The 15,900-nt window shown below is 35.5% G+C and overlaps 3 protein-coding genes across 3 annotated transcripts; 1 reads left to right on the forward strand and 2 right to left on the reverse strand.

Annotated features, from left to right (window-relative positions):
• Positions 1-1,296, forward strand: LOC140838966 (uncharacterized). The gene has a single exon (XM_073205594.1). The coding sequence runs from the start codon at positions 1-3 to the stop codon at positions 1,294-1,296; it is 1,296 nt and encodes a 431-aa protein (XP_073061695.1).
• A 2,771-nt stretch (positions 1,297-4,067) lies between these two features.
• On the reverse strand, positions 4,068-6,041 carry LOC140838967 (uncharacterized). The gene is made up of 3 exons (XM_073205595.1): positions 5,661-6,041; positions 4,887-5,549; positions 4,068-4,736 (listed from the first exon to the last, which is right to left on the reverse strand). Exons 1-3 carry the CDS (start codon positions 6,039-6,041, stop codon positions 4,068-4,070), a joined length of 1,713 nt encoding a protein of 570 aa, XP_073061696.1.
• Positions 6,042-8,346: 2,305 nt separating this feature from the next.
• Positions 8,347-11,508, reverse strand: LOC140838814 (derlin-2.2-like). Its single transcript, XM_073205386.1, has 6 exons — positions 11,196-11,508; positions 10,706-10,805; positions 9,884-10,098; positions 9,699-9,782; positions 9,457-9,510; positions 8,347-8,792 (listed from the first exon to the last, which is right to left on the reverse strand). The coding sequence occupies exons 1-6, from the start codon at positions 11,505-11,507 to the stop codon at positions 8,613-8,615; spliced, it is 945 nt and encodes a 314-aa protein (XP_073061487.1). The 5' UTR covers position 11,508; the 3' UTR covers positions 8,347-8,612.
• Between the last annotated feature and the right edge of the window lie 4,392 nt (positions 11,509-15,900).

Genomic DNA, 15,900 nt, shown 5'->3' on the forward strand with positions numbered 1-15,900 from the left:
ATGGCGATGATGCGCCACAGTATGAATGCTGATATATCATACTACAAGGCTTGGAAAGGGAAAGAACTAGCAGAAAATATGATGAAAGGTGATCCTACGCAGAGTTTTAATAAATTGAGTTGTTATTTGCACATGGTTGAGCAGATGAATCGAGGAAGCATAACAGATATATTTGTCGACGAGGAAAATCGATTCAAGTATATGTTTCTTGCTTTTGGTGCATGCGTTAGAGGATATCGAAGTATTGGAAAAGTTGTATCAATTGATGGTACGTGGTTGAAGGGCAAATATAATGGTGTTTTACTAGTGGCATCGGCACAAGATGGAAATTATCACCAATATCCTTTGGCGTGGAGAATCGTAGATGTCGAGTATACTTCTTCGTGGAGTTGGTTTTTAACGAAGTTGTTAGAAGTAGTACAAGACGAGGATGAATTGGTGATAATTTCTGACAGGCATCAGGGGATCATTAATGCGGTTTCTACTGTCTATAGAAATGCGCATCATGGTCATTGTACGTGGCATTTATCCCAAAACATGAAGACTAGATGCAAAAAGAAGGGTGCAACCGAAATGTTTTTGCACATTGCAAAAATTTATAAAACTTTCGAGTTTGATATTGCATACAATGATTTTAGGAATAGATATCCTGAGGCAGCGCAATATTTGGACGAGAGAGACTCACTTGATAGATGGACTAGAGCGTATTGTCCGAAGACCCGTTACAATATTATGACGACAAACGGGGTTGAGTCGATCAATACTAGACTACTTGAAGAAAGGAAGCTGCCAATCATTGCACTCTTAGATTCTTTACAGAAACTGGCCTCATCTTGGTTTGTCCGATATCGCCAGGCATCAATTGCAAGTAACACTAACTTGACCCCTACGATCGAGGGGATTCTTCGTAGCAGGTTCACAGATGCCCAAGGAATGCAAGTTTTTGAATTAGGGCGTCTGGAGTTTGATGTTAAGAGTCGTGGACATTCAGCCATAGTGGACCTCGAATCAAAAAGATGCACATGTCGAGTTTTTGATATTGATATAATCCCATGTGCTCATGCCATCGCAGCTAGTTGGTTAGCGAATATTGATCTATATGATATGTCTTCACAGTACTGTTCTACAATGTCATGGTGCATGGCTTACTCAGAGACTGTGTATCCCGTTCCAGATGAAAATGAATGGCCACGCAACATTAATTTCCCATTGGTGTTGCCTCCTTTGCTAGAGAAGAGAGTTGGCAGAAGAAAACAAATCAGATTTCCTTCGATTGGTGAATTCAGCAAGAGATAGCTTGAGGGTCGACCATCAAGCTATCAGTAGGGTGATGGTCGACCATGAGCTTTCTTTGGTACATCATCAATCTCATGGTCGACCAATAGCTTGATGGCCGACCAGTAGTTTTCTTTGGTCGACCATCAATCTCATGGTCGACCATTAGCTTGATGGTGTACCATTAGTTTTGTTTTTTTAAAATATATAATAATAATTGTCCAAAATATGTAACATAATTGTGAAATTAATTAAGATAGTTGTGAGATAATGATACCAATATTCGTATGTAAATTAAAACATGTTTAGTTGTTTATTTTTTGTTGTCCAAAATAAGTAAATTAAAATATATAACATAATCTTGAAATTACGATCTATATTTTTTAAAAAAATATAAAAAAAATAGTTCGATTCCATGATTCACATTTAATTTAAAACATACAACATAATCCTGTTTTTTAGATCGTGACAAAATACTGAGATTGTGATGAAGTGATTCATACGTAAATTAAAATATATAACATAATCTTGAAATTACGATCTATATTTTTAAAAAAAAATAGTTCGATTTCATGATTCACATTTAACTTAAAACATATAACATAATCCTGTTTTTTAGATCGTGACAAAATACTGAGATTGTGATGAAGTGATTCATACGTAAATTAAAATATATAACATAATCTTGAAATTACGATCTATATTTTTTAAAAAAATATAAAAAATAGTTCGATTCCATTATTCACATTTAACTTAAAACATATAACATAATCCTGTTTTTAGATGGTGACAAAATACTGAGATTGTGATGAAGTGATTCATACGTAAATTAAAATATATAACATAATTTTGAAATTACGATCTATATTTTTTAAAAAAATATAAAAAAATAATTCGATTCCATGATTCATATTTAACTTAAAACATATAACATAATCTTTTTTTTAGATCGTGACAAAATACTGATTCACACGTAAATTAAAATATATAACATAATCTTGAAATTACGATCTATATTTTTTAAAAAAATATAAAAAAATAGTTCGATTCCATGATTCACATTTAACTTAAAACATATAACATAATCCTGTTTTTTAGATCGTGACAAAATATGAGATTGTGATGAAGTGATTCACACGTAAATTAAAATATATAACATAAAAAAATATAAAAAAATAGTTCGATGGTCGACCTAAAAAACCCTAAACCCTAAAACTAAATAACAATGGTCGACCAAAAGAACAGTGGTCGACCAACATAAAAACCTTTACTCGTTGGTCGACCTTTATTCACATTCACATTTAACTTTACTCGTTGGTCGACCAACATAAAAACCTTTACTCACATTACTTGTTGGTCGACTTTTACCTCGTTTTTGGTCGACCAATAGAATTTTTTGGTCGACCAGACAATATTTGGTCAAGCAAATAGAGAGTGGTCGACCAACATAAAAACCCCAAATAATTACATAAGAAACGCTGTGCTGTTCCAATAATGACATAAAATTGTCCGATATTGGTCGACCAGACAATATTTGGTCAAGCAAATAGAGAGTGGTCGACCAACATAAAAACCCCAAATAATTACATAAGAAACGCTGTGTTGTTCCAATAATGACATAAAATTGTCCGATACATCACAATAATCACCAATCATTAAGTAAAGTTAAATATGAATGTGAGTAAAGGTCGACCAACGTGTAAAGGTTTTTATGTTGGTCGACCACTGTTCTTTTGGTCGACCATTGTTATTTAGTTTTAGGGTCGACCATCGAACTATTTTTTTATATTTTTTATGTTATATATTTTAATTTACATGTGAATCACTTCATCACAATCTCAGTATTTTGTCACGATCTAAAAAACAGGATTATGTTATATGTTTTAAGTTAAATGTGAATCATGGAATAGAACTATTTTTTTATATTTTTTTAAAAAATATAGATCGTAATTTCAAGATTATGTTATATATTTTAATTTACGTGTGAATCACTTCATCACAATCTCAGTATTTTGTCACGATCTAAAAAAAAGATTATGTTATATGTTTTAAGTTAAATGTGAATCATGGAATCGAACTATTTTTTTAAAAAAAATATAGATCGTAATTTCAAGATTATGTTATATATTTTAATTTACGTATAAATCACTTCATCACAATCTCAGTATTTTGTCACGATCTAAAAAAAGGATTATGTTATATGTTTTAAGTTAAATGTGAATCATGGAATCGAACTATTTTTTTATATTTTTTTAAAAAAAATATAGATCGTAATTTCAAGATTATCTTATATATTTTAATTTACGTATGAATCACTTCATCACAATCTCAGTATTTTGTCACGATATAAAAAACAAGATTATGTTTTATGTTTTAAGTTAAATATGAATCAGAGAATCGAACTATTTTTTCTATATTTTTTTAAAAAATATAGATCGTAATTTCAAGATTATGTTATATATTTTAATTTACTTATTTGGACAACAAAAAATAAACAACTAAACATGTTTTAATTTACATACGAATAACAGTATCATTATCTCACAACTATCTTAATTAATTTCACAATTATGTTGCATATTTTGGACAATTATTAATATATTTTTTTAAAAAACAAAAACAAAACTAATGGTACACCATCAAACTAATGGTCGACCATGAGATTGATGGTCGACCAAAGAAAACTACTGGTCGGCCATCAAGCTATTGGTCGACCATGAGATTGATGGTGTACCAAAGAAAGCTCATGGTCGACCATCACCCTACCGATAGCTTGATGGTCGACCCTCAAGCTATCTCTTGCTGAATTCACCAATCGAAAGAAATCTGATTTGTTTTCTTCTGCCAACTCTCTTCTCTAGCAAAGGAGGCAACACCAATGGAAAATTAATGTTGCGTGGCCATTCATTTTCATCTGGAACGGGATACACAGTCTCTGAGTAAGCCATGCACCATGACATTGTAGAACAGTACTGTGAAGACATATCATATAGATCAATATTCGCTAACCAACTAGCTGCGATGGCATGAGCACATGGGATTCTATCAATATCAAAAACTCGACATGTGCATCTTTTTGATTCGAGGTCCACTATGGCTGAATGTCCACGACTCCTAACATCAAACTCCAGACGCCCTAATTCAAAAACTTGCATTCCTTGGGCATCTGTGAACCTGCTACGAAGAATCCCCTCGATCGTAGGGGTCAAGTTAGTGTTATTTGCAATTGATGCCTGGCGATATCGGGCAAACCAAGATGAGGCAAGTTTCTGTAAAGAATCTAAGAGTGCAATGATTGGCAGCTTCCTTTCTTCAAGTAGTCTAGCATTGATCGGCTCAACCCCGTTTGTCGTCATAATATTGTAACGGGTCTTCGGACAATACGCTCTGGTCCATCTATCAAGTGAGTCTCTCTCGTCCAAATATTGCGCTGCCTCAGGATATATATTCCTAAAATCATTCTATGCAATATCAAACTCGAAAGTTTTATAAATTTTTGCAATATGCAAAAACATTTCGGTTGCACCTTTCTTTTTGCATCTAGTCTTCATGTTTTGGGATAAATGCCACGTACAATGACCATGATGCGCATTTCTATAGACAGTAGAAACCGCATTAATGATCCCCTGATGCCTGTCAGAAATTATCACCAATTCATCCTCGTCTGGTACTACTTCTAACAACTTCGTTAAAAACCAACTCCACGAAGAAGTACACTCGACATCTACGATTCCCCGCGCCAAAGGATATTGGTGATAATTTCCATCTTGTGCCGATGCCACTAGTAAAACACCATTATATTTGCCCTTCAACCACGTACCATCAATTGATACAACTTTTCGCATACTTCGATATCCTCTAACGCATGAACCAAAAGCAAGAAACATATACTTGAATCGATTTTCCTCGTCGACAAATATGTCTGTTATGCTTTCTCGATTCATCTGCTCAACCATGTGCAAATAACAACTCAATTTATTAAAACTCTGCGTAGGATCACCTTTCATCATATTGTCTGCTAGTTCTTTCCTTTTCCAAGCCTTGTAGTATGATATATCAACATTCATACTATTGTGCATCATCGCCATCACTGCTTTTGGTACAATTGACACTGGATGACCTTGGAAATTATCCACTAACATATCACGAACAACGGCAGAACTTGCTCCACGGATTCTCTTTCGTCTCCCAGTCAAACCACATGTATGTGTATTACAATATGTTCGAACGGAGAATGCACGTGAATCATTCTTAATCAAAGAGGTCCAGATTCTCTACTTACAATCAGACATTACACATTTTACGGCGTACACCTTTTGGCTACTTTTGACCGTCTCAAATTCAAAGCAAGCTTCCAAACTTATTCTAATTAGCTCTTTTTTCACCGCTTCTCGGTTTGGAAACTCTTGACCAACAAACAAGTTTGAATCATCCGTGAATGAGAATGTGTCACTATCAATATCCACATCCGCATCCAAATTTGTGTCATTGCTTTGAACCAAATTTGCCTCTACCTCAATTGCATGCATGGCATCCACGTTATGCGCTTCATCATATAACTCGTCTGTGTTACTACGATTCACATGCATGGCATCCACGTTATGCGCTTTGTCGATAAAATCACTGCTATTATTACGATCCACAGAAACAATATTCAAGTGAAAATAATCATCAAAATGCCTTTGTTCGTTAATATTGCAATTGTTTTCATCAATACCATACCCGTGCACATTATCAAAAGAATCAACAGAAGCAACACATTTCATTTCAACTTGAAACACTGGCCTACTTCTCGGATAACCAAGATACAAATATGCTTTCAAATCATGGTCATTCTCTATATAAATTGGTTGAATGTTGTACGACAAATCTAGAAGATAACTCAACCTCAAGTTGGTAGTGTCTTCTACTTTTCCAGCTCTATATAGTTCACTTTTTAAATTTTCAAAATAACAAATATCACCGTCTACTGGAATAGCAACAAACTTTGCATTGGCCCCTGGATTCCATTTATAAACCAGCCCATCCGTCACTTCTCATTTCCCATCAAAGTGAACAACAATAACTGTTGGCATATCTACAAAGTGCACAAACAAATATGATAATTAGAATGGGCAAAATTATTTAATAACAAAATAAAAAAAACCGCACGTGGTCGACCAAAATTTGTTGGTCGACCAAGAAATTAAATCGGTCGACCGTGATGACTTAATTTCTCGTAGTGGTCGACCATGAAAATTTTTTCATTGGTCGACCAAGAAGAATGTTTCTTCATCGACCAACTTAATTTTGTTTGGAAAAAATTATTCATTTTAATTTTGGTCGACGAAGAAAACAATGAACGACACAAACTATTGATCTTGATTTTGGTAGATAGCTGCATGAAATGAAGAAAACAATGAACTGGTTCAAAGAAAATAGAGCAAACTTACTGTATTTTTCTTCAAATAGAGACGAATTGGTCTTCAAATACACTGTATTTTTCTTCAAATAGAGACGAATTGGTCTTCAAATACAGAAGAATGGGGCCAACATATGTGGGAGTAGATTTAGATCTGGATCTGAGGAATGAGCGCAACAACACCTGAGCAACAACAGTGTCAATTTCGATTTAATGTGACGCGGAAGAGGTAGATGGGGAAGATGAGTTCTTTAAATTTGGGCAGCTTACGATTGGGGAATTTTGTGGGGATTTTGTGCGTCGAATTAGAAGAAAGTGAAGAGATTAATTAATTTAGGAAGTTATAAGTTTAATTAAGGTTTAACATACTAATCAAGAGTCAAATCTTTTTTAAAAAAAAAAGTCAGACTCCTTGTTTTTTAAATCCTTTGTGAGGGGATCCCATTTTTTTAATTGGCCCGCCATACTTCTTAGTCATCTCCAATCCATATCTTCTATTTTTTTATCCTCCAAAATAGAGATTCATGATCTCTATTTTCAAAAACCTTCTCCAACTCATATCCTCTAAATATTGCCAAATACTCTATTTATTTAATTTATTTCATTTTCAACTCATATTCTCTAAATAGTATCAAATGCTCTATTTCTTTAATTTATTTCATTTTCAACCAATATCCTCTAATATTACCAAATATCTTCTTTTTTTAATTTATTTCATTTTCGAATACACATACACACATATATAATTAATTAATTTCATAATATATTATTTAATCGACTCAAGCTTTATCTTGGTCTGGTCGACTCATGCTTTGGTCGACCAAAGCATCACGACCAAATATGCTTTGGTCGACCTAAGTGTGGGTGCGTGACTTCAAGCCATCTTCTTAAAAAAAAATTCAAAAGGACTATATTGTAATTTTTAAAATATTATTTTATAATTATTTCCTTCTCCTTTTCAATCTTTCATATGAACAGTGATACTCTATAAATAGAGAATCACTGTTGCGTACTCTAAAATGAAAGAAACAAATAGAGCACGATTGGAGAGGATTTTCATCCTCTATAATGAAGGATTCCTCCATTATGGAGAACGATTGGAGATGACCTTAGGATACTCTGAAAACACTCTCTTCATTTCGCCGTATAAAACGACGAAATGGGATACACAGCATTCGGATTTGAAATCAGGCCGGTCAACAGACTCCTTTATGAGGCTCCGTACATTACGTTGGAGACTCGACAATCGGGGAAGGTTCGATCCTGGGTGTGGGGGCAGTGCCCACACCCAAGATCAAGGGTTGAGATTCATATCATGGGGAATAAAAAAATTTAAAAAAAATAAAAAATTGGGCCAGAAAAAATTCTGGCCCTGGGATGTACCCCTACAGGCACTGCCTGTAGGGGTAGGGTGAAATAATCCGACAATCGGAGGTTGCGGCGTAATGCCATCACGGGTGTTGGACTCGCAATTGCGGGTTTATTGTATGTGATAATAACGGGATAAAAGCAGATTATATGACATAACTATCTTGGAATGGGTAAATAAGCAAATTTGTTATTAGAAAATAAAAACAAAAATAAATGACGATATTTGTTCTATTTTGGGTTTCCGCGTTGAACGAGAGAATATGGGGCCATCATTTCTTGTGAGATAACACGAGAAATCATTAACATAATAATGCTTTGTCTATTTTAAAACCAAATGCAAATCAACGATAGAATTTCACTGTTAGTTCATATGCCCAAAAAGCTGAATCAGCTTAAATACACAAGAAAGTTCAAAAAACAGAGCAGCTAATTATATCGAAACCTGGACAAGGGTGAAAGATCAAATATGACTAACTGCTAACATGCCATGTGCATTTTGGACTAGGGGGACTTCTAAAACAGCTCCTAATGCAATTTGAAACGGATCCTGACGTACATTACAGGATCAATTCTGTCGGACATCCTCCGGTGGAGCAGCAAATCTTATATCAGCAGGCCTGGCTGCCACTACAGGTTCATCGGCAAATAATGATCTGATAAAACCTGGAGTTCTCAGGGGTCTCCGACCAGTCATTCTCGGGTACACATCTTGAAGAAAATAGTACGCATGACCAGCTATCATACCCTGAACCCACAAAAAATTGCACATTCAGTAGATATTTCAAGTACTTGTACATCTACATGTCATTATCAACCATATAGTATTGAAACCATAGTAATCAAAAGGGCGAGGAGCATTAAAGCGCTCAACTGTCCTATTAAAGCACAAAGCAAAGCACGAGCTTTACGGAAATAAAGGGCAATAAATAAAATAATCTAAAAATTTTATAAAAATAAAATCAATTTATTTTTAAAAATATGAAACATGAAATATCACATATTAAAAGCGGCGTCATTTTAATCTTCCACGTATCAAATATTAAAATTTGAGGGCAAATTGCAGAGATGAAGTTGGGCTGAGGCAACATGATATTGTTGAGTAGATATCACACTTTTAATGGACGTTTCTCCTCGGTCTGATTTTTTAACACAAAAAGTTGTTTTTCTCTTAAGCACCCTTAAAAACGCTTAAATGGAAGTCGTGCGTTTTAACAACTATGATATGATTGAAACCTTTGCCATAAACCAAATATATAAAAAAAAATGATAATTTCCCCAAGGAGTGGTCATTGGCACATATATGATATTATAAGACACCATTTAAAACTTGCTCAAACTGACAAAAATATCAGCCGCTTCAAGATAAGAGTCATAGAACCAATACAAATATTGCATCAGCGAGGACTTACCAATAGATCAACCCAAGCACTGGCGCCGACGAGGACAGAAAACCCAAGAAGGACCTGCAGAAAGGTAAATCCAATGTCACACATATTATCACTAGATGAACAGAAAGAACTAAAACGGACGAGTGTAGTTAAAAGAAGACACTGATCAAATTGATCGAGACAAAGGTAAGAAATGTGTAAAATTATTGTGAGGACAAGCAAGCATCCATGCAACTGGTTGATGACAATTTAAATACACTTACCCATGGTAAATAGGCTGCTGTGAAAGTAAATAGACCCAAAAAGCTCATGTGAATGAAGGGATTCTGCTTGCTCCATACATATACCTACAAAACCAGAGAAGCAAGAATTCCAGGGGAAGTAATGGTCGAGAGCAAAGAGAGTGCTATTGTTAAACGCACAGCTCCTCTGATAACAGGAAGCATACCATCATAAATGTGAGCGAGTTGCTAAGGAAGATGATCTTTGCAAATGACTCTGAGACATAAGGAATCATTCCCCCAATAAGAACGATGCCAGTCAAAACTGACGCACCAAACAACAGCATATAGAAGAAATCAGCGGTCCTCCCACGGAAGGAATTCTCTTCAAGAAGCTTGCAATACCGAGCAAGAAAGAACATGTGGAACAAAAAGTCCAAGTCTGGAAAGGAACATATCAAATAGTGTTATCAAATGGAAGTATTGGTTGAGCAAAAACTCATCTAGTCAGAGGCTAATTCCCTCCAAAATTATCCGATCCATTTATCTGAGTGTAAATTGACGAATTACCACAGGATCACATGATTTTGCCCTGTATACATGTGCATTCCACATTTTCACTATACCACAAAAGGAAGAAAAGATACATACATGTACACGATTTTGCCCGCCCCACCAACGCAATAGATACATTTGACAAAGACATGCAGAACACTAGAGGATACTCAAATTTTGAATAGGAATGGCATTAATCGGCTACAGTAACATTTCTAATAATTATTTACAATAAACGCATCAAAGCATCCATTCAACAACAAAGATTTAGATAGCAGCAGAGTTAAATGGGTGGTTTGTGCTGTCCAAATGATCAGGGCTAATATCATTTCCTAAATATGTGGTTTGATAGCAAAAGGTAATTATCATATGCATCGAACTTGATCACATTCAGTCCTACGAAATGATTTATCTTCATTCATTCATCACTAAATCAAAACATAATTCCACCAGCTAAACCCATCTTCCCGAAGGATAGAAAATAGATTAGTTACCCATTTTGCGAAAATACAAGAAATTGGTAAAGACGCGCCATATTTGGTATTGTTTCACCACGAGCTTGGGATTCAAGTACAAGTCATAAGGGGATATTATCTGCAAACAACAACAAAAAATTGAAACTTAGTAAAGCGCCCAATCCAAAAACCTAAGAAAGAAAACAAATACGCCAATAGCTTGGTGCCTTTTTCCCTATAAAACAAATAGCTTCATTTTCAACCCCCGAAAATAATTAAAAACAATGAAACTGTCTTCAGCACCAAAGATGCCAGACTATTACTTGAAAAACTAGATATCATACAAAAATGACAACAAGTGCCCTAATCCGTAAGAATAATCAAGAAAGTTTAACCAAAAAAACATGAAATTCCATTTCTTTCCTCCAAAAAACAATCAAATGGCTCCATAACAATCAGGCCAACCAAAATATCAATCAAAACTTGAAAATAAAAAAAAAGGAACATGTAAACAGGCACGAGAAATTACATCGAGAGAGCAACCAATCGTGGTAACAATTGCAGCTGTGAGGTAAGACCGCGTAATTATTGGCATCTGTTTGTACCACTCTTCCACGGCTTGCGCCATTCTATTTCCTCCAATATCCCCAATCAAATAATCAAAACCACAAAAACCATCACCCAAATCTCCAACGAAATCAAATACCACAAAATTGAGAGGAAACGTAGAATTTTCGACACAGTGGAAAATTTCTTTCAATAATATCGAATTGTAATATCTGGTTTCACGAATACATACACAGATTGGAAATGTAATTTTCTCTGCAGTTTTCTTCGACATAATCCAAGCTGCTATTTAAGCTTATAGCTTGTGGGGCTTGCTGGATGGTAATATTTATGACACGCGCACTGATAGTGGGTGCAATGCACGAACCAATGAGATACTTTATCGACGAGATGTTGGCCAATGATGTGTCCAGGAGTAGGCGCCGTGACATCGATTTTATGCGGACGGGCGCGTCGTTAGCTGATGAATAAATTCGAGAAAATTTATTTTTAATAAGAAAATAATCGTATAGAAAATTAAAATTAAATTAAATATTTTAAAGGATGCTAGATCAAAAATGATAAATTGAAAAAAAAAAATTATCTTTTAGTTATCTACGTAAATATATAATACCAAAAAAAAATTCATATGAAACGATTTCATGGATCAATTTTGTTAAATAGATATTCTTTTTGGTTCATCTATGTAAAATTATTATTTTTTATGCTAAAAATATTATTTTTATTGTAAATACATGATTGACATCCGTGATATCGTCTCACGAATAAATATATGTAAAATCATCTCACAAAAAGTCTAATTTGTATAATATCATAATATTCTACAATAAATCTTTAATTTTTTTTGTTACAATATTTTATAGTGATTAATTTATTTGATTGATTATAGAATTTTTTTTTCAGAATTTGATCATAGAAATCATCATAAATATGTTGTATTTCAAGTAACAGGTATTTTTATAGTGATTAATTTATGGATAAATTTCAAATAAATCCTTATACCCAAGTTTTATTTAGAATTTACTCAGTTTAGTTTAAACTCCTTAATATATTTAAAAAATTTGAAAACTCATATTTGAACCACTTTTTTGGTACGTGCCGTTGTCATACCTATCAAACATGTCCAAAAGTATTGGGCTACGGAAAGATTCCAGCATATATACCACGAATTAGAGTTTATTTTTTATTTATTTTAATAGTTCATCATGCTTTCATATAATAAATTAAATTTTTACATCTTTGGTAGGAATGCCTTCGGGTTGTATCCACTGAATTTTATAGACTACTCTTCGCAATCTAACTACGTAGTAACAATAAATGGTTCCTAATATAGATCTCTTCAACATCACTGAGCACAACCTTGTACCATTCCTACCTCAAGCTATATATTAAAGAAGTTTAATTTTGAAAATAATACGTGAGAAAACAGTAAACCTTGGCTATTTTATTCAAACATACAACATATTATTACTTGGTAACCTTATGTAAAGAAATGGAAACTTGTTTAACTACTTGTATTAGCTGGAATTACAACACACACAAATTGAAAATATGACAAATTTTATTTTGAAAAAAAAATGAAGATGTTGAATAATTTTTTCATCTTCATTCTATTATGATATATATAGTAGTCTTGGTAGATTTGAAATTTAAACTTCAAAATTGTGAATTGCATTGTTATTTGTGGCTGACAACATCTTTTAGTTGATGTACCACTATTTAGTGGTTTGTCATGTTGTGGTGATGAATGGTACATCTTCCAATAATGGAGTGGTTGGATCACATGTCATTTTTACTTTTGACGGGAATCTTTTGCTTTTGTATGGTCCCAGGGGAAAACATGACTTGTGTGAACCTTCGCCATTTGAACTTGCCTATGTATTATGTTTTCGGTCAAATCTGGGTCGAAAACCTTTCTCAAATTCTAGCTCTTTCTGGTTTGGGCATTATGGTTAGATTACTTCTGACCATCTTTCCACATGAGCCATAGTAAAGAATTCTGATGATTTTAATTACTTCCTAACAGCTTACTGTTACACGGAAGATTTATTTTCTTTTCAAATATTTATTTTACAAAGTTTGTAGTTTTTTCTGTCATGGTATTTAACAGAAAAGATTCATTTACAAAATTTTGATAAAAATTAAATAGAAACTTAACTTTATTCGTCTCACTGAGATAGACCCAAAATTCTCTTGCTCGTCTAGTGGAGATGTCATTTCAGTGAGTGTTGAAACAAGAGGTGTTTCAATCTCTGGAGGATCTTCGATGAACTTCTGAAGATTCATGTCTAGTCTTCTCAACTTGATGAAGTGAAAGGCTTCATGTGAGTTTTTACCAGCTGGTTTTTACGATATAATAAAAAAGTAAAGCTCCGAAATATTTCTTCATGAGAAATAATCATTATTACCCATGTTTAATGAAAAGCTTCTTGGATTCATTTTGGTAATGCTGAGATTTTTGGAATGTTGGGTGATGTAGTATAAATTGAGGCAAGATCTCCAAATTCATAATATGCTTTTACCTCGTTGGGATATGAATTTGGTTTAATCCATATCATATGATATTTTCCTCCTATATCAACTCAAATTGTGGTTTGATTGATACTTATTCTTGTTTTAATATCTCTCAATTTTGTTGATATACATGAAATGGAGAAACTATAAATCGTTAGTTGATAAGTGCAAGATTTGCACTTATTTTAGATTAAATTCCATTTTGAATTATGCTTTTTTGGTTTGTTTTGCTTGTCATTTCAGGAATGGAGAAAATAGCGGACACAAAGCCGAGTAGAGACAAGAAGACATAGCGCCATGAAGTCCTCGGACAGAGCCTCGCGCGCGCCCGCGCGAGATCACGCGCAGCCGCGCGCAATGATGTGCAGGATGATCGACAGTGATGCGCGCGCCATCGCGCCACCTCTCGCGCATGCGCGCGCACCCATACAAGCGAATGACCAGTACCTACGCGCGGTGGCGCCAGTTCATGCGCACCCGCGCGCACACACCCGAGAAGAACGCGCACCCGCGCGAGCCAACACACGGCAGATGAGCAGCTCCACACGCGCAGCAGCACCAGATCTCGCGCCACCGCGCGCACGCCGCGTCCAGAAAATGTATAAATGCGCGAATCGTCTATGTCAGAAAAAAGGCGGCCGTCATTGGAGAAATACACGAGAGATTCAGCCGTCCAGGGAAAAAAAAGGGCGAGAAACGGAGCGCATACACGAGATAGAGATTCAGAGTGCGAAGAACCATTGCAAATACGAAGAACGATGGATCTGGGGACAGAGACGACACTTCGGATTTGTTATCTTTTCTCTGGTTTCTTCATTCTATTGTATAGCGATGTCTAGAATCACAAACATGTCTTGTTTTCTCTTGGATTTCGTGATGAACTAAATTTCCATTCTAGAGGTTGACGTAACTTTGTCTATACGGTGATTTGACGTGGATGTTTTTATGATTGGATTCCGTTTTATTTAATTGTGTTCTCTACTTTTATTTTACTGCAATTTACTGGCCATAAATTGTATGTGGTTTGATTAATTCTACAACTCGGGAGAGGAACTAGGATTATAGATCATTAGAGACGCATCGTTAAATATTTATAGCGTTCGGAAGGCGTATAACTTTAGTGAGGCTTAGTAAGAACATTGATAAGTGCAAGATTTGCACTTAATTTACATTTAAATCCATTTTGAATTATGCTTATTTCGAACAGAATTATGCGTTTTTGGTTTGTTTATGTTGTCATTTCAGAAATGGAGAAAATAGCGGACACGAAGCCAAGTGAACCAAGAAGTGCATTACCACGAGCACGCCATGGGACAGAAGTGCGCGCGCCATCGCGCCACTTCACGCGCAATCGCGCGCACATACACTCAAGCCTCGGACAGAGCCTCGCGCGCGCCCGCGTGAGATCACGTGCAGCCGCGCGCAAAGATGTGCAGGATGATCGACAGTGGCTGGCGCGCCACCGCGCCAGTTCATGCGCACCCACGCGTACAGACCCGAGAGCAACGCGCGCCAGCGCGACTTCATGCGCGACCACGCGCATACATGCACGGGCAGATGAACAGCAACTCGCGCGCCACCGCGCGTGCGCCGCAGCCAGAATAGGTATAAAAGCGCGATCGCTAGGTCAGAAACGGGGCAGCTGTTTTGGTAGAGAAAACACCTCGGAGGGCTGGAGAAATCAAGAGACGAAGATCCGGAACGCGAAGATCGATCACAGATACGAAGAACGACGGATCTGGACACAGAGACGACACTTCGGATTTGTCTTTTATCTTTCGTTTTTATATTTTCGTGTAACTCAATGTCTAAATCTTCAAACATGCATTGTGTTTATTTAGATTTCGTGATGAACTAAATTCTCATTCTAGAGAATGACGTAACTCTGTTGATACGATGATTTGACACCGTTGTTTATGTGATTGAATTCCGCTTTCGTTTAATTGTGTTTCTGCGTTTACTGCACTGCAATTTACTGGCCATAAATTGTTTGTTGTTTGATTAATCTTATAACTCGGGAGAGGAACTAGGATTATAGATCATTAGAGACACATCGTTAAATGTTTATAGCGTTCGGAAGGCGTATAACTTTAGCGAGGCTTAGTAAGAATATTGTATGCGCTTATCTATGAAACGTAGATTCTAATTAGGAA

This window comes from Primulina eburnea, chromosome 8 (genome assembly GCF_022965805.1).
Source record: "Primulina eburnea isolate SZY01 chromosome 8, ASM2296580v1, whole genome shotgun sequence".
Classification (NCBI taxonomy): Eukaryota; Viridiplantae; Streptophyta; class Magnoliopsida; order Lamiales; family Gesneriaceae; genus Primulina; species Primulina eburnea.